This window comes from Tupaia chinensis, unplaced genomic scaffold, assembly GCF_000334495.1.
Source record: "Tupaia chinensis unplaced genomic scaffold, TupChi_1.0 Scaffold142285_1, whole genome shotgun sequence".
Lineage (NCBI taxonomy): Eukaryota > Metazoa > Chordata > Mammalia > Scandentia > Tupaiidae > Tupaia > Tupaia belangeri.
Genome location: NW_006202134.1, coordinates 690,194 through 709,820, shown reverse-complemented (window position 1 = coordinate 709,820; position 19,627 = coordinate 690,194). Strand labels below are relative to the sequence as shown.

Below are 19,627 nucleotides of genomic sequence, written 5' to 3'. Positions count from 1 at the left end.
ACTGTGTTTATATCCTCTGATATTTGATCTTTACAATAAAGTGTGGATATTCAGTATATATTAAGTGGATACATACAATATCTTTTTTTAATAGCCTAGATTGCTTCACTCAGGAAGAGTCCTTCCATATTTGACCACTTTCTATCTAATGTCAGGGTCTTGTTTTTTTTATGACTGAATAGTATTCCATAGTGTATATGTGCCACACTTTTTCCATCCATTCATCTATTTGGGGACATTTGAGTTGGTTCCATGTCTTAGGGATCATAAATAATGTTGCAATAAACATTGATGTGCAAGCGCTTTTCTGACTGAGCATTCTCCTGTCCTTTGGGTAGATACAGAAAAGTGGGATTGCTGGATCAAATGGTAGTTTTATTTGCAGATCTTTGAGGAACTTCCATATTGTTATCCATAATGGCTGAACCAGTTTAAATTCTCACCAACAGTGTAGGAGAGTTCCCCTTTCACCACATCCTCACCAACACTCAACATTTTTTGTATTTTTAATCTTTGTCATTCTGACAGGGATAAGTTGGTATATCATTGTGGTTTTAATATGCATCTCCCTTATGATGTTAAGCTTAACTTTCTTGTGAATTCTGGTTATCAGTCCCTTGTCAGAGGTGTATTTGACAAAAATATTCTCCCATTCTGAGGGTTGTTGATTCATACTAATTAGTATGTTCTTTGCTGTGCAGAAACTTCTTAATCTGATAGTAATGGAGGAAGTGGGCAGCCTTTTCTAGTAACAGTTGTTAGTGGAAAAGCTTTTAGCTTTTCCCCATTCAGTATAATGTTAGCTATAGGTGTTTCATTTATGGTTATTTTTTTCCTGTGCAAATTATTATTTTTTATTTTTTCTATTTCTTTTATACATTCAATTATATATGTCGCTTAGCTTGCAAAGTGAATATTCCAACATGTATAAATTTCTTACCAGCCCAGTTGAGAATACTATAAAGTTATCTTGAACAGAAAATAACCCATTTTTTTGTCCCATAAATGCCTTCCCTCTCTATTTTTCTCCTTAATTACCTTCCTCTCACGCTCCTCCTTCACCCACCCTCTTCTCACACTGTATCTGGTATTTATAACCATTTTCTACATTTCTATATTCTCTAGTCATTCAGTTTCAGTTATGGAGTGTGGACACTCGGTATATATTAAGTGGATATATGCAGTGTCTCTCCTTCATCGCCTGGCTTGCTTCACTCAGCAGTAAATATTCCATATTCATCCACTTTCTGTCAAAAGCCAAGGTCTTGTTATTTTATGGTGGAGTAGTATTCCATAGAGTATATGTGCCACCTAATTTCAATCCAATCGTCTGTTAATGGGCATTTGGGTTGATTTCATTTCTTAACAATTATGAATAATACCACAATACACATCAATGTGCAAACACTTTCCAACTAAGAATGTTTCTGTCTTTTGGGTAGATACTAAGGAGTGGGATTGCTAGATTATATGATAGTTGTATTTGAAGACTTTTGAAAAATGTCCACATTTTTCTACACAGTGGCTGGACCATACATGGCTTTTATTGCATTGAGAAATAACCTTTTATACCAATATTACTCAGAGTATTAAACATGAAACGATATTGTATTTTATCAAATCTTTCTTTGCATCTATTGAAATTTCATACAGTTTTTATCTTTCTTTCTGTTAATGTGGTGTTTTATATATATTGCCTTGCATATGTTGAACCATCCTTGCATTCCTGGGATATACCCTACCTGGTCATGATGAATGTTTATTGTATATTTTTCTATATGATTTGCAGTACCTTGTTGAGAACTTTTGCATCTATATTCATCAGAGATATTGGTCTGTTGTTTTTCTTTTTTGTCATGTCCTTATCTGTTTGGGAAATGAAGATGATAGGGGCTTCATAAAATGAATTTTGAAGGTTTCCTTCTTTTGGAAACTATAGAAATAATTTGAGTAGGATAGGAGTTAACTCTTCCTTAGAAGTTTTGTATAATTCAGAAGTAAAGCGATCTGAAAATGAGCTTTTCTTTGTCAGGAGGTTATTTATTACTGATCAAATCTCATGGCTTGTCGTGGTTCTATTCAGGCTTTCTATGTCTACTGATTCAATCTTGGTAGATTATATGCATCTAGGAATTTGTCCATCTCCTCCTTGTTCTCTTGTTTGTTGGCATATAGTTGCTCATAGTATCCTCTAATACTGTTTTGTATTTCTATTGTGTCTGTTGTAATGTTGCCTGTTTCGTTTATCTTTTTTCTTTCTTTCTTCTTCTTTTAAGTGTAGCTAATAGTATGTCAATCTTGTTCATCTTTTCCAAGAACAAGCTTTTGCTTTCATTTATTTTCTGTATAGTTTACTTATTTTCTATTTCTTTTATTTCTGTTCAAATCTTTGTGAATTCTTTTCTCCTGGAATCTTTTAGTTTTCAGTTTTGTTTTGTTGTTGTTTTCCAGTTCCCTGAGACATGACATTAGATTGTCTATTGCCACTTATACATCTTTTTCTTATGCACAGTGAGTTCTATAAATTTACCTCTTATGACTACTTTTGCTGTGTTCCATAGGTTATAGAAACCCATATATTCACTATCATTTGTTTCCATCAGTTCTTTTTTTTTATTTCAGTCATAATTACTTCAAAAGTTAGAAAGACATTCAAAAGTAGGTTTTTTAGTTTTCATATGTTTGTGTGTCTTCAACCGTGTATCTTGAAATTAATGTCAAGCTTAATTCCATCATGATCAGAGAAGATGCTGGATATAGTTTCTATGCCTTTGAATCTGTAAAGACTTGATTTGTGTCCTAACGTATGGTCAATCTTTGAAAAGGTTCCATGCTGGCATGAGAAAAATGTATATTTAGTAGACTTAGGGTGGTAAGTTACATAGATATCAATCAAGCCCATTTGATTTATAGTATCATTTAGGTCCCACATCCTTCTATTTACTTTTTTGCCTGGAAGATCTGTCTAAAGGAGATAATGGGGTGTTAAGATCCCCAACAATTATAGTGCTTCTCCTTATCTCTCCTTTTGGCTCTAGCAGTTTTGCCTTTACATATTTAGGTGTTCCTGAGTTGGGTGCATATATAAGCACTATGTCTTCTTGTTGAATTAACCCATTTACTAATATATATTGCCCTTCTTTGTCTCTTCTTACAGTCTTTGTCTTGAAGGCTATTTTGTCTGAAATGAATATCGCAACTCCAGCTCTTTTTTAACTTCCATTTGCATGGAATATCTTTTTCCAGTCCTTCACTTTTAGTCTATGTGTGTCTTTATCCATAAGGTGTGTTGCTTGTAGGCAACAGGTAGTTTTGTGTTTTTTTAATCCATTCAGCCAGGCTGTATCTCTTAATTGGAGAATTTAATCCACTAACATTCAATGTTATTATTGATATTTCTGGACCTGGTTCTATCAGTAAGTGAGCCATTTTCTTGGTTGTTTTCTGTTCTCTTATCACTGTCCATCTGACTTTTTAGTATTCCTTGTGTTAACACTCCCTTCAGAACCTCTTGAAGAGCTGGTCTGAAGTTGATAAATTATTTCAGGTTTTGTTTATCTAAGAATTATTTTATCTTTTTTTCTCATATGAAAGATAATCTTGCCAGGTATTGTATTCTTGGTCAAAATTGTTTTTTATTTAACACTTTGATTTTATTTCCCCATTTTTTCCATGCCTGCATTTTTTCCAACAAGAGGATCAATGTTAGCCTGAATGGATGACCTTCGTAAGTAACTTGAAGTTTTCCTCTTGCCAGTATTAGTATCTTCTCTTTCTATGTGATTTTGACCAATTTGGCTATTATATGCCTTGGAGAAGATCATCTTGGGTTAATTCTATTTGGGGCCCTACGTATTTCTTGGGTCATGATATTCAAGTGACTCTCTAGGTTTGGAAAGTTTTCTTCCAGGAGTTCATGAAATAAATTATCATTGCCCTTATTATTTTCTTCCTCTTCTGACATACTAATTATCTGGTGTTGGGGTGCTTAAAGGCATCTAGTATTTCTCATATATTATCCTCACTTTCTTGTTTTTTTAATCTTTGTGATACTTTTTTCTAGGTCAGATGTTTTGTCTTCTATGTTCAAGATACAATCTTCTGCATGATCTAATCTACTTTTAATACTTTTGAAGGAGGTTTTCATTTCACTTACCACATTCTTCATCCCTAACAGTTTCATTTGATTTTTTTTATGGTGTCTATTTCTTCTTTCAAATCATGAAAAGACTTCCTCATCTCCTGGAGCTCATTGTCTCTTTCCTCTTGCATCTCATTTAGTTTAGTCACTACAAAGATTCCGAATTGCGTATCTGATATTTCCAGGACTTTCACTGTGTTGTCTGTAGGTGATGTGGAATTGATGTTTTCCCTTTGGGGAGAGACATTTTGTTGGTTGCTCATATTTTTTGTGCCTCTGCAATTATTCCTAGTCATCTGACGATCTATGCATTCCTTCCTAAATTATTCAAGGTATCTCTGAGCATTTAAAGGTGTACAGAAGTAGAAAATTGGTGATCTCTCTTCTGCTCTACCTCCCTGTTGTTCACCAGTGCCCTGCAGTTACCCCTGGTCCTGGGTGACCCAAAGACCTCTCTGTTTCTAAAGAACAGGTGTATCTCAAACTGAGATGCTGAGCTTCACCTCGGGAACAAAGGAAAGATATGCAGCCCACATTACACAGCCCACACTATCCAAAACACCAAAGGGCAGAGAGTCCAAAGGAAAGTGGGTGAGGGGATGAGCCACAGGTCCCAGCCATTAGGCTTTGCAGCCACAGGCAGCCTGGTTTCTAGCAAAGCCCTTCACTTTACTGGTCTTCGGATGGGGTGGATAGGGGCTCAAGTTCATCTTAAAGTCCCAAGACACAAACCTGAAGTCTAAAAGCAAGTGGGGAAGGGAACGATCCATGGGTTCTGGCTGTTAGGCTCTGCATCCACAGCAGCCTGGTGTCTGGCAAGACCATTCCCTTGAACTGGTCTCTGTATGGAGTGGGTTCATTGTTCTTTATAAACTGAGTAGTATCCTATAGTGTGTATATACTGCAGGTTTTCAATTCATTCAGTAGTTGTATCATTGTTTATTTATATCTTTTTACCACCATCTTATGATAAATTTTTTGTTTGTTTGCTTTTCAGTACTGTATACTAATTGTCGACAATGTCTGCAATAAGCATGGCACTAAATATATAGTATTCAAATGCCTAAGAGAATTTCCCACTGAAATTTCAGAATACCAGATCTATTGGGGGAAAAAAAGGCTAAAATAAGACTAAAATTATTTATCAGAAATGGCACTAAATTCCTCTAAAAGAGAGAAGGCCTATGCATAAAACACAACATTTTTTATGTGTTTATTTCTTGACTGCAAGGTATAAATTGTAACATTTCAGAATCATTAAGGCCTATTTGGTCCAAATTAGTCAAGCCATTATCCATATTATGGTGGCCAACTCCACTGCATGGAGCTAAAGAACAATACAGAAATTTCAGAATTTCTTCTTCTGGGATTTTCAGAGGAACCAGAATTGCAGTCCCTCATATTTGGACTTTTTTTCTCCATGTACCTGATCACTGTGATTGGAAACCTGCTCATCATCTTGGCCACCATCTCAGACTCCCACCTGCACAGCCCCATGTACTTCTTCCTCTCCAACTTGTCCTTTGCTGACATCTGTTTCACCTCCACCACGATCCCAAAGATGCTGGTGAACATCCAAATACAGAGCAAGGTCATCACCTATGCAGGCTGCATCACCCAGATGAATTTTTTTAACCTCTTTGTTATGGTGGACAACTTTCTCCTGACCGTAATGGCCTATGACCGGCATGTGGCCATCTGTCACCCCCTGCACTACACAATCATCATGAATCCCTGGCTTTGTGGGCATCTTGTTCTGGCATCCTGGACAATGAGTGTACTATATTCTCTGCTGCAAAGTTTAATGACATTGAAGCTGTCCTTCTATACACATGTGGAAATCCCACACTTTTTCTGTGAACTTAATCAGGTGGTCCAACTTTCCTGTTCTGACACCTTTCTTAATTATCTGGTAATGTACTTTGTCCTCGTGCTGCTGGGTGGTGTTCCTCTCACTGGGATCCTTTACTCTTACTGTAAGATAGTTTCCTCCATATGTAGAATCTCATCAGCTGAGGGGAAATACAAAGCATTTTCCAACTGTGCTTCTCACCTCTTAGTTGTCTCCTTATTTTATTGTACAGGCCTTAGTGTGTACCTTAGTTCTGCTTCAACCCACAGCTCACACTCAAATGCAACAGCCTTAGTGATGTACACTGTGGTCACACCCATGCTGAACCCATTCATCTACAGTCTGAGAAATAAAGATACAAAGAGAGCTCTGAGAAGACTGTTTGGAAGAAAGCTATAAACAGGTCAACTTTTCTAGTATTGTAGAAGAGCCCATGATGTAGGACTTAAAGCTTCAGATCAAGAAATGACAAAATTGCTGTCTCTCTGTATATTTGAAATACTAGTTTCAGGACCTCCTGCAGATACTAAAGTCAAAAGATGTTTCATTACCATATACAAAATGCTGTAGTATTTGCATATGACCTAATGAAAATCCTCTTGTATATTTCAAACCATCTCTAAATTCAAATATTATGTAATAAAATGTAAATGCTTCATAAAAAGACTTGTTTTCATTTATTCTCATTTTTTAAATATTCAATCTCTATACATCATTTGGCTTGTAAAGAGAATTTATCCAACATAAACTATACTTCTATTATTCAAGAATAGAAACAATATGTCTAACAAGTCTCCTTATCCCAAATCCTTAAACTCAGTATCACACTTAATATAAACAAATCTGGTTTGCTCTCCAACAGATAAGCAATAGCATATCTATGTTAGTCTCAAAAATACTGTCTACAGGGACCAGCAGTTGGCATAATGGCTACGTCACTGAAGTCCCATGTAGTTGACCATGGTTCAAGTCCCAGACCTAGGGGCTTAAACTCACGCTGGGCACATGATTGTGTATGTCCAAGATCCTGAGAAGAGAATGGAGGAGAAGGGATTGTGGCATGGCCATCCTCCCTGGGGTCAATTTCTCACCTTCTGTCTCTCTGTATCTCTAGGTCTTTCTGGAGAGTGCATGTTTCCTATAGCAAAAACCTCTCCAAAAAAAAGAAGTACTGTCTAGATATTCCTTCCTATATAATCAAATGCTCAGTAGCCACATTTTTAAAAACCTGCATTAGTCAACATTAAATTCATTTATTGTGTCACAAGTCCATATGACTTTCTTTTATAAATTTTTTAATATGTCCAAGAGAAAACACCTGTTTCAAGTTTATTTAAGGGCAATGACCGGTAAGGACATCAACTCCATTTATAAGGTTAGACTATTGTTGGGTTTAACTGAAAAAAAAAATATAAGGAACAGAAATCACAACAAACCTCTTTAGGCCAGTTAAAGGCTGCATCTCTAGCTGGGATATTAAAAAAATTCATCTCACCAGCCCACACTCTAAATATTAATGCCACTAGTAATAATTAACAGCAAGAAAAATACACCTGCTAACAAGTGCACTCATTAGGGGGAAAAAAAAGTCATTTAACTCAAATACTTAAAGTACAACACTACCTACCTCAAATACCACACCCACCAGCAAGAAGAGAAAAATAGTTGCTTTAAAAAGTGTATTTCTTACAAGTTTAACAAATGGTCCAACTCCTGAAATAGTGCTCTAGGGGCTAAAGGTGGAACGAAGGCATTGTCTAGGATTAGAATTCTACAAATAGTCTAAAAACCCAAAGTACCACAAGCACACTAAACCTTTCTACAAATTAGAGAACAAAATGACTGCTATTGCTTCTTTTTTTATTTTGAAGTACACAATATTTTGTTGACTCTGCTCTTCAATGTAAATGCAGAGCATTTTTTAAAACAATGAAATTATTTGACACTTGAATTTTTGAGACCCATGTATCTTAACTGTGGAACTAAACAGATCTATCTTCTCTTTCCTTCAATCAAAACTTCCTTCCTTTAATCAAACCACCTCCCAAATAAAAGAGAATTAAAACAATCCAAATATAATTACTTTAAAAAGTCCTTGAAAATATTAAAACTATTACAGGAAATAAAAAGAGGGAAAAAAAAAGACTAAGAGGAGAAAAGCTTAAGGGAAAGAGGAATCAACTGACCTCTCTATCATTTGATGACAGGTAAGTGCAAGAGATTTATTTTGTAATTTGTTCAGTTGTCTGTCTTTTGTGCAACTGCATTCTGACCAGAAGGGACACTGAGGTTTTTGTGTAGCATGTGAGCATCTGCTGACTCTATTCTCTTATAGTAGTTCTTTCTTGTCTCAATATCTCAAAAACAGACTTCCTGTAGAAGTCAATTGCTGATTCATTGCTGATCTGGATGTGCGGATAGATGCTATCAAAAGTGCCATCTTTTTCACAGATGTTTAAGAGATGATTTAACATTTTAGTCCTAATTCCTAGCCTTCAGTAAGGTGCCAGACATCATACTATCACGATGTAAAGTTTCTTCTGATTCTGTGAATGAGCCACCCTATGGCATACTGCACCTACAGCAATATCACCAAAATAGGCACGTTTTGCTAATTCTCCAACCTAAAGCACATCCTTGTAGAATGTTTCTTTGTAGCTAACTGGAAAGATGACCTGGTTCAATCTCTTCAACCATTTAATATTGTGTGGTGTCATACCTCTTAGCTCAATTCAGCTACCTTTCATATTCCCCTCCTGCTGAGGTCATCATTACCACTGATATCAATGCTTTTTTCACTGGCCTGAGCTCTCAGAGCCCTCAGATCAGACCACTCAACCTATGTGCTGGCCTCCTCACCTAAGACAGGCAGCTTAGCAGGTGATGGAGGTCTCAAAAATCAGGATAGTGTCCATGAGGTAAAACTACAATGAGGTTGTAGTTAAAGGAGGAAATGTATCTAATGAGCAGAGATAGGGACCTGTAAATATTTAATCTGTCATTGTTCCACAAGGAGCATAACCTTGTGCTGGACAAGACAGAATTGATGTTTTGGAATCTCAAGTCTGGGTAGGGGACCATGCTTAATTTTTAATTATGTCTTGCCTGGGATAGAACTTTAGTCTCCATCATCAACCATCCAGGGAGAAATTCACCCTTCCACTAGAAGACTGTCCTCTCTGAAAGCCCATACAGGTGAGCCTGAGAGTTCAGTAGGTATCACATGAGCAGTTCAGAGACAATGGATGCCAAGAACATCTACCTGAGATCACCTGAGAGCCAAATAAGCTTAGCAATAGGCAAGAGATTGATGCATTTGGTAACTTGGCTGACCAAGTTATTTACCTTTAATTTATTTAATATTTTTAAAAGTCATGTGTCTGTCAGACTTAGCAATGCAGGCATTATTGTGGACAATTTAGTTATGGGAATAGACATGCAATTAGATGAGGGTAAATAAGGAATGAGAGAAATAAAATTATTTCAGTCAAGTGAGAACATGTCCAGAGAAATTTGCAGTTCACAAAGGAGGAAAAGTAGAATCAAATTTGTGATGAGATGTGCAATGACTTTATGGTCTGTTGAGAAATTTTTGAAATGAGGGTATATGTGCATATTTCTCCATTTTTTGAAGGATACAGATAAATAAGTTGCTTTCAATTAATACCTTGCAACTGTAGTTCATGAGACACATTTCAGTTTCTTCTTTCACATTCAGCATTCACATAAAAAAATTATTCAAAATCAAAATGGGAATTTTAAAGAGTTTTTTACTTACTACTACTTTCTTGCTGGTGAGATTGAATAGGTTTGTGGGTCTGTTAGCTTTTTACTTTATTTCAAATCATGCAAATTTTTTATTTATATTTTCTGGGATTTGAGTGGTTTTTATTTCTTTGATTTCTTTTTTTAAATGGGAACCCTCTTATACTGCTGGTGGGAATGTAAATTGGTCCAGCCACTGTGTAGAACATTTGGAATTTCCTCAAAAAATCTACAAATAGGTGTGAATAACAGATATAGTGTATGAAAGAGTAGAGTCTGAGGAAGGACATTTAGAAAATACCAGATATAGAGTGTGTGGAAGAGCAGGACCTGAGGAAGTACATGTAGAAAAAAAAGAGAGAGGCAAAGCATTAATGGGACAACAAAATGTGGTATTATCTGTTGAAGATATAGTATTATCAACTGGACTAGGGAGAAATGTTCACTTTGTAAGCTAAATAACATGATTGAATGTATAAAAAGAAAATGAAATTTTAAAAATAATAATAATAAAATCCAAAAAACTCTTTTTAACAGTAGAATTAAAAAATAAAAAATGAAATAAAAACATTTTACCAAATTTAAAAATAAAAGAACTACCATATGATCCAGCAATTCTACTCCTTTGATCTACCCAAAGAACAGAAGAATTCTTAATTAGAAAAGTGCTTGCACATTGATGTTTATTGTGACATTATTCACAATTGCTAAGGCATGGAACCAACCCAAATGCCCACGAACAGATGAATGGATTGAAAAACTATGACACATATCTCTCCATGGAATACTATTCGGCTATAAAAAACAAGACCCTGACTTTTGACAGGAAGTGGATGAATATAGAAGATTTACCACTGAGTGAAGCAAGATAGGCTATGAAGGAGAGACATTGTATGTCTCCACTTAATATATACCCAGTGTCCACACTCTATGACTGAAACTGAATGACTAAAGGATATAGAAACACAATAAATGGTTGTGAATACCAGATATAGTGTGGGAAGAGGGTGGGTGAAGGAGTAGAGTCTAAGGAAGGACATTAAGGAGAAAAATAAAGAAGTAAAGCCTTAATGGGACAAAAAAGTGGGAAATTATCTGTTGAATATAACTTTATAGTATTATCAACTGGACTGGTAAAGAATGTACATATGTTGGAATATTCACTTTGCAAGTTAAATAACATGACTGAATGTATAAAAGAACTTGAAATAAAATTTTAATACATGATTATGAGAACAAAGAAGAAGGATAAGAACTTCTCAGCAGTTGAGAACAGCAAATGGCATAATGGTTACATTGTTGGACTGGCATGTAGTCAGTCACGGGTTGAGTCCCAGACCTGGCAGCTTAAAACCCATACTGGGCACATGTGCATGTGTACTGAGAAAAGAATGGAAGAAAAAGGATTGTGGCATGGGCATCCGCCTTGCGGGGTGATTTCTTGCTTTCTGTCTCTCTGTCTCTATGTGTCTCTCTGGCGAGCACATGCTCCCTATGGCAAAATTTCTCTGTAAAAAAATAATTCCTAAGTAAAGAGGACATTATGGAATCATAAAAGGAGTAGATTCACACAGAAATATAGGAAATAACATTATGACCTCAAAATACTAACTACAGTACTTCAGCTATGTGATTAATACCTATTTGAGTGAAATTAGCCATCTTATTTCCTGGGACTTTCAGAGAAAACAGAATTGTAGACCCTCATCTCTGGGTTTTTCCTCTCCATGTACCTGGTCACTGTGGTTGGAAACCTGCTCATCATCCTGGTCATTAACTCAGACTCCCACCTGCACATTCCCATGTACTTCTTCCTTTTCAACCTGTTCTTTGCTGACATCTGTTTCACCTCCACCGCCATTTTTTTCTTCTTCTTTTGGAGAGGTTTTTGCTACAGGGTGCATGCTCTTGCCAGAAAGACAGAGAGACAAAAATCAAGAAATCACCCCCCTATCGGGGATGGTCATGCCGTGATTCCTTCTCCATTCTACTCTTGGGATCTTGGGCACACACACACAGGCACCTGGCTTAAATTTAAGCCACCAGGTCCGGGACTCAAACCATGGTCAACTATATGGGAGTCCAGCAACATAGCCATTACACTAACTGCTGGCCCCTCCACCACCATTCTTCACCATCAAAGATGATGGTAAAGAAGAGCAATGTAATCACCTATGCTGAGTACATCACTCAGCTGTTCTTTTCATAGTTTTTGTAAGATTGGATGATTTCCTCTTGACCGTGATAGCTTATGACATGTATGTAGCCATATGTAATCTCCTGTACTATACTGTTATCATTAATTTCTGGATGTGTGGAAATATGCTTCTCCTGTCCTAGAGCATGAGTGTCCTGTATTCCTTATTACAAAGCTTAATGGTGTCATGGCTGTTCGTCTATACATGTATAAACCCCCCACTTTTTTCTATGAACTTGATTAAGTTATCCATCTTGCTTTCTCTGACACTTTTCTTAATGAAATGGTGATCTATTTTGCAGCTCTTCTGCTGGCTGGTGGTTCCCTCACTTGGATCGTTTACTCTTACTCTAAAATATTTTCCTCCATATGTGCAATCTCATCAGCTCAGGAGAAGTACAAAGCATTTTCCACCTGCATTTTCTCACATCTGAGTTGTCTCCTTATGTTATTGACTTAATTTAGATGTGTACCTTAGTGCTGGTGCTACCCACAATTCACACTCAACTGCACCAGCCTCAGTGATATAAACTGTTGTCATCCCAATGCTGAACTCCTTCATCTACCATCTGAAGAATAAACATGTAAAGCCAGCCCTGAAAATATTCCTTGGAAGAGAAAATATGAAAGGGTCAATTGGCCTGGAGCTGAAGTAATATCCACGATTGCAGGGTTCAAAGCCTTGGACTTAGAAATTGTAATTCTCTGATCATATTGCAAAAGCAGAGCTGGCTCTACTTGTCTATGCAATAGAAATAACACTACTGTATCTAGCTTTCCACACTCTCCAATATCCAGCTAATTTTTTTTGACATTTTTCTACTTTCTTAGAGTTATTCCTAGCCTTGTATCAGAAATACATTAAAATTTTCATTATCTCATAGGATAACATGCAACTCTTAAGAATAAATTATTCTCAAACGATGTATATTATTATGAGAAATTTTTGCATAGTGTAACTAAAATAACTTTTTTAGGTTGTGTTATGTCTATGGAAAAAAAGAGAACAAAAACAAGTAAAAACAACTAAAATACAAAAAACGAACACGTTCTGAGAACTAGTGATTTCAGAAAAAAAAAAAAGAGAGAAATGAAGATTTCCTACTGATAATTCAGCCTCCAGCCCACAAACCTGAGTGACAGATCTAATGGCACTATAGCCAAACTTCCAAATACTATTTAAGTTAACATATTCCTCAATATCTACTGAATCTGCTGCACAAAGGGATCACAATGGAACCGCAAACAGGTTCCAGCTCACCACTTTCTGCACACTCCTGAATGTTCAGATCGAGCTTCAAGACTTAGGAAGAAACCCACAATCCGTCAAATGGCCAGAAATCACCACAGGACCACAAGAAATATGGGAAAGCAAGAAAATACCGCTCCTCCAAGGGAAAAGAATAACTCCTCTCCATCCACAGACAGTTCAATGGAAATCGTGGAAATGTCTGATAAAGAATTTAGAATATTCATAATGGTGACACTAACAGAGATGAAAGAGAAGAGAGACAATGAACTGCAGAAGAGAAAGGAGAAAGGCGCTGACAAGTTTCAGGAGATGAGAAAATTCTTGCAAGATTTCAAAGAGAAATTGCACACTTTAAAAAAGAATCAAAGGGAGCTCTTAGAGATGAAGGCTATAATACAGGAAGTCAAAATCTCCCTTGAAAGTATTAAAAACAGACTAGATCATACAGAAAATAGAATCTCAGACATAGAAGAGAAAATTGCTGACTTAGAAAAATCCACCACAAAGACTGATAAAATGGCTCAAAAAATGAGAATAATACAAGAGAAATATGAGATACCATCAAACACCCAAACATCCAGATAATTGGTATCCCAGAAGGTGAAGAGACTCATAGGAGTATTGGTAATCTATTCCATAAAATCCTGCAAGAAAACTTTCCAAACATAGAGATGCACTCAAAGATCCAGTCTGAAGAAATAAAAAGGACCCCAAATAGAATCAACCCAAAAAATCTTCTTCAAGACACATTATAGCCAGATTGACCAAAACTACATAGACAAGGTACTAAGATTGGCAAGAGAAAAACAGCAGACCTCTCATCAGAAACAATGTGAGCAAGGAAAGAATGGGAAAATATATTCAAAGTGTTAAGGGAAAGGCAATTTCAACCAAGAATACTGTACCTGGCAAGATTATCCTTCATGTGGGTAGAAAATACAAGAACATTCTCAGATAAACAAAACCATCAACAGACCAGATCTCCAAGAAGTTCTCAAGGGAGTGCTCACCAGAGATAGTGTGAGAAGAGGGTGGGAAAGGGCAGCAGGTCAGAAATAGGAGTACAAAATGGAAAGTTTTTATGATAGAAATGGAAAGTTTTTATGATAACTTGCATGATTAAGCAGCTATGCAGTATGTTCTGGATGGGAAATCACATTTTATGTGCTGTGACGATGCTTAGGGAATGGATGTAAATTAAGTTAATAAAAAATAATTTTCAGGAAAAAAAAACTAAAACTGCTTTACTTTACATTAAAAAAAGCATTAAAAACAACTATTTGATGACTGCAGTAAGCTATATAGTTCCAACTAGGAGCTACTTTATAGTATGTTCATTCTACTCGCTGAGGTTTATGCCTAAAGTCAGACTTGTGTTCATGGATATGTATATCTCAGCTGTTCTTGCTATTGAAAATATTTAGATTAATTAAGATCTTTAGTGGAACAATAAAATGTGGGGGGAAAAGGTATAGAAAGCAACCATAGATACCAGAGACAGTGTGGGAGGAGGGTGGGACATAGATACAAAAGACAGTGTGGGAGGAGGATGGGGGTTGGCAGAGGGTGAGAGATAGGGAATCAAGGATGGGAAGAAAGCAAAATACACAGGAAACAAGAAATGTAAAATTATTTGTTGATAATAACACATACGTTGATGTGCTTGATTGAGCTAATACACAGTTTATTCTGGATAGAAATATCTCATTTTGTATGCTGTAATGCTGTACAGTGAATGAATGTAAATAAATAAATTTTTTTAAAAAAAGAACACATTACATTTGGCAACTAATACCATCAAAGTATTTTATAATATGGAAAGAATCCAAAGCTGCAGATTTTCATTTATATGTCTGTTCTTGCTTCCAGTATCTCTATCTGAAATGTAGACTTTATTAGTGCATTTGATTACCTATAATTCACTCATTAAAATTCTGTTCCATTATTCCACTCAGAGTTGACATTGCTTACTGTAATCACTGTCAAAAATTGATTATCAGGGGAACCAGCAGTTAGCATAATGGCTACGTCGCTGGACTCCCACGTAGTCAACCACGGTTCGTGTCCTGGACCCGGTGGCTTAAAATTCACGCCGGGCGCGTGTGCATGCGTGCCCAAGATCCCAAGAGGAGAATGGAGGAGAAGGGATTGTGGCATAACCATCCCCCCTGGGGGATGATTTCTCGCTTTCTGTCTCTATGTCTCTCTCTGTCTGTCTGGCGAGTGCACGCACCCTATAGTGAAAATCTCTCCAAAAAAAAAATTGATTATCAGGCACAGGGACCAGCAGTTAGTGTAATGGCTATGTCGCTGGACTCCCATGTAGTCGACTATGGTTCAAGTCCCGGACCCAGTGACTTAAAACTCACGCCAGGTTCGTGTGCATGCATGCCTAAAATCTCGAGAGGAGAATAAAGGAGAAGGGACTGAGGCATGGCCATCCCCCCCTTGGGTGTGATTTCTCACTTTCTGTCTCTCTGTCTCTCTCTGTCTGTCTGGCGAGTGCACGTGCCCTATGTCAAAAACCTCTCCAAATATTAAAAAAAAATGATTATCAGGCACAGACTCTGTGATGCAGACATAGAGTAACAAAATACAGAGCTGGAAATCTTGTATGGGCCATGGTCCAAGTCCAGTCAGCCTAAAATCTCACTTAGGTGTGTGTTCAGGATTGTGATGGGCTGGAGGACTGGAATCTCAGTATGACCACACCCTGTAGTGAATATTTCTCTCTCTCTCTCTCTCTCTCTCTCTCTCTCTCTCTCTCTCTCTCTTTACATGCTCCAACAAATTCTATCACTAATAAAAAGAATTTTTTTATCAGCTACCTGAGTCATTTGCCATATGGAAAGGCAAATTTAAGCAAATAGTTGAACAAATATGTCTTCAGAGTCAGAGATAGCCTTAAATATGATGGAATCAACATTTAAATCATAAATTGTATTAATTAGGCATCATGTTTCTTGCTCATCCTGTTCATCTACTTGTTGAAGTATGTACAAGTGTCCATTGTCCATGTGGAAGAGTGTTTATTCATTGAGGTGAATGATTGATGTTGTTTATGTTGTTTTATTAAATATCTTCCTGTTTCTCCTTGAGTACTTAAGTGGCTGGCTACAATTATAACTGTTGACATGCTTAAAATTAGTTACCTCCCCCTCTTTTAAATTTTGTCATAACTGCTGAAGAAACAGTGAATGAACAAATATCAATTTAACCCAATGTATGTTTCCTTTGTGCTCAAAATTCTCTTTAAAATTTATGATCAAAGGATGACTCATGAGAGTTTGAATTTCTGTACCACTCTTTTGATTTAGAGTCACAAGATTCCAATAAAAACATATGTGTCCTTTTATTTCTCCTAGTTATCTGAAAGAGAACATCACTGCAGCCACATTCTGTTTTATACATTTTTTTTTAGTTTTGCTACAGGGTGAGTGTGCTTGCCAGAGAGAGACAGAGAGAAAAAGAGGTAAAGTGAGAAATCACTCCCCAGGAGAGATGGCCACACTACAATTCTTTCTTCTCTAGTCTCCTCTCAGGATTTTGGATGCACATGCACACATACCCAGCATGATTTTCAACCCTCTGGGTCTGAGACTAGAAACATACAGTCATACAGTCAGCTATGTTTGATCCAACACCTTAACCTCCACACCCCCTGAAAAACCATGACAATTAAATTTTAACTCATGGTTGGTGACAGTGCTAATGATCTTTGGAGGCAGGAGAATTCACAGAGAACAAGTAATAAAGACTGGAGTTATCATACTTTCAACTTGGTCTCTTGAGAAAAGGAAGTCAGCAGGGAAATGTTCCTTTCTTTCCAGACTAGTGTCCACAAGGGAAATCAGGTTCTAAGAAGTTGTAGTTATTAGAAGGAAATATGTCTAATAAGCAGATATAGGCAGCTGTAAATATTTCATCTGTCATTGTTCCACAAGAACTACAGCCTTGGATTGGACAAGACAGAGTTGATGTTTTTAGAATTTCAAGTCAGTCTGGGGACCATGCTTAATTCTTTCATTGTCTTGACTAGAGACAGAACTTGAGTCTCCATCATCAACCATCCAGGGAGAAATTCACCCCTCCACAAGAAAACTGTCCTCTCTGAAAGCCCATACAGGTGAGCCTGAGAGTTCAGTAGGTATCACATGAGCAGTTCAGAGATAATGGATGCCCAGAACATCTACCTGAGATAACCTGAGAGCTAAACCAGCCCAGCAATAGCCAAGGGATTGAAGCATTTGGTTACTTGGCTGACCAAGTTATTTACCATTAATTTACTTAATATCTTTAAAAGCCATGTGTCTGTCAGACTTAGCAATGCAGGCATTATTGTGGACAATTTAGTGATGGGACTAGACATCCAACTGGGTGAGAGTGAATAAGGATGAGAGAAATAAAATTATTTCAGTCAAATTAGAACATGTCCAGAGAAATTTGCAGTTCACAATAGGAAAAGTAGAATCAGAGTTACCATGAGATGTGGAATGGCTTTAGGGCCTGTTAAGTAATTTTTGAAATGAAGTTATTTGTGCTTTTTTTTTTTCTTTTTTGGAGAGGTTTTTGCTATAGGGCACATACACTCACCAGAAAGACAGAAAGAGACAGAGACACAGAAAGCGAGAAATCACCCCTGCGGGGGATGGCCACATCACAATCCCTTCTCCTCCATTCTCCTCTCAGGATCCTGGGCATGCACACACATGTGCCCAGCATGAGATTAAGCCACCGGGTTTGGTCAACTACATGGGAGTCCAGCAACGTAGCCATTATGCCAACTGCTGGTCCCGTGTGCTTTTTTTTTTTTCTTTTAGATTTAGGTGAATTCATTGTTTGCAACTCATACATTGCAACAGCAATTCAGGAGACATACATTTCACATTTCCTTCTTTCATACCGAGCATTCACATCAAAAATGTATTCAAAGGTTATAATAGAAATACTAAAGACTGTTTTTAAGAGAGGTTTTTGCTATAGGATATGTGTGCTCACTGGAGAGAGAGAGAGGGAGATAGAGAAGCACAAAGCCAGAAATCACCCCTCAGACAGATGATCATACTGAAATCCCTTCTCATCCATTCTCTGGATTTTGGCCATGTATGTACACTTGCCCAGAGTTGAGTTTTAGGCCACTAAGTCCAAGACTCGACCTGGGCCATGATCTACTACATGGGAGTTCAGCGACATAAACATTATGCCATCTGCTGGTAAAGAGTTTTTACTTACATCTATTTTCTTGCTGATGAGGTTGAATAGATTTGTGGTTCTGCTTGCTTTTTAGTTTGTTGCAAATTTTGCAAGTTTTTATGGTCAGGGATCTGAGTATTTTTTATGCATTTGATTTCTATCTTTTAAATAAGGCATTGAGATTTTTAAATAAATTTTTCAGAATATCATTGAATTATTATATGTAAATATAAATATATAAGGGATGAATGTGAAGTTAATAGATTTTGTGTTATCAAATTTAATAGTCAATCATTTTGAGTACACAGTCACTCACCCCAATTTTACTAATTTAGAAAAATTTTTCTGGATCAGTAGTAAAAGTAAATCATCTTTTATACATCTTTCCATCTTATTTCATATGTATTTTTCCATATTGTTATATTTTTCAATTTCATTTAAATTGATGAATAATAATAGCATATATTTGTGGGGTACAAAGGGATTCTAAATACACATACACACACACACACACACACGCACCCAATGTACAATGACAAAACTATGCTAATTAACATGCCTATCCCTTCATATAGTGATTATTTCTTTCTTTTCTATTTCAATTTATTTATTTGCATTCATTCACTGTACATCATTACAGCATACGAAATGAGATTTTCCATCCAGAGTACACTGTATATTGTCTCAATCAAGCACATCAACAAACATGTTATTGTCTTCAGATGATCTTCCATTTCTTATTTTCTGTATGCTTAGCTTTTTCCCCCCATCCTTGATTCTCTATCTCTTACCCTCTGCCATCTCCCATTCTCCTCCCCCACTGTCTCTGGTATCTATGTTTGCTTTCTATACTGTTTCTCCCCCACATTTTATTGGATCACCAAAGACCCTAATCAATCCAAATACCCTCATAGCAAACACAGGTGACATACACATTTCCATGAACACAAGTCTAACTTTACGCATCCTATAAAGTAACACCTGCTGGGGCTACATATCCTACTGCAGTCATTGAATAGATATATTTTTTTCCCCTGAAAATTTTTTGTAACTCAATTTACATCCCTTCCCTAAGCATCATCACAGCACACAAAATGCGATCTCCCATGCGGTACACACTGCATTGTGACTCAGTCATGCACATTACAAAAAATTTTCCATTTCTAGTTCCTAGAAATATTTCCACCCCTCTTTCTGACCCTCTGTCCCTTCCCACCCTCCTCTCAC

At 36.8% G+C, this 19,627-nt stretch overlaps 1 protein-coding gene and 1 pseudogene across 1 annotated transcript; one reads left to right on the top strand and one right to left on the bottom strand.

Annotated features, from left to right (window-relative positions):
- The first annotated feature begins 5,462 nt into the window (after positions 1-5,462).
- On the top strand, positions 5,463-6,392 carry LOC106733266 (olfactory receptor 7A10). Its single transcript, XM_014582116.1, has one exon. It carries the CDS (start codon positions 5,463-5,465, stop codon positions 6,390-6,392), a length of 930 nt encoding a protein of 309 aa, XP_014437602.1.
- A 1,839-nt stretch (positions 6,393-8,231) lies between these two features.
- Positions 8,232-8,740, bottom strand: LOC102498731 (N-alpha-acetyltransferase 50 pseudogene; annotated as a pseudogene).
- Between the last annotated feature and the right edge of the window lie 10,887 nt (positions 8,741-19,627).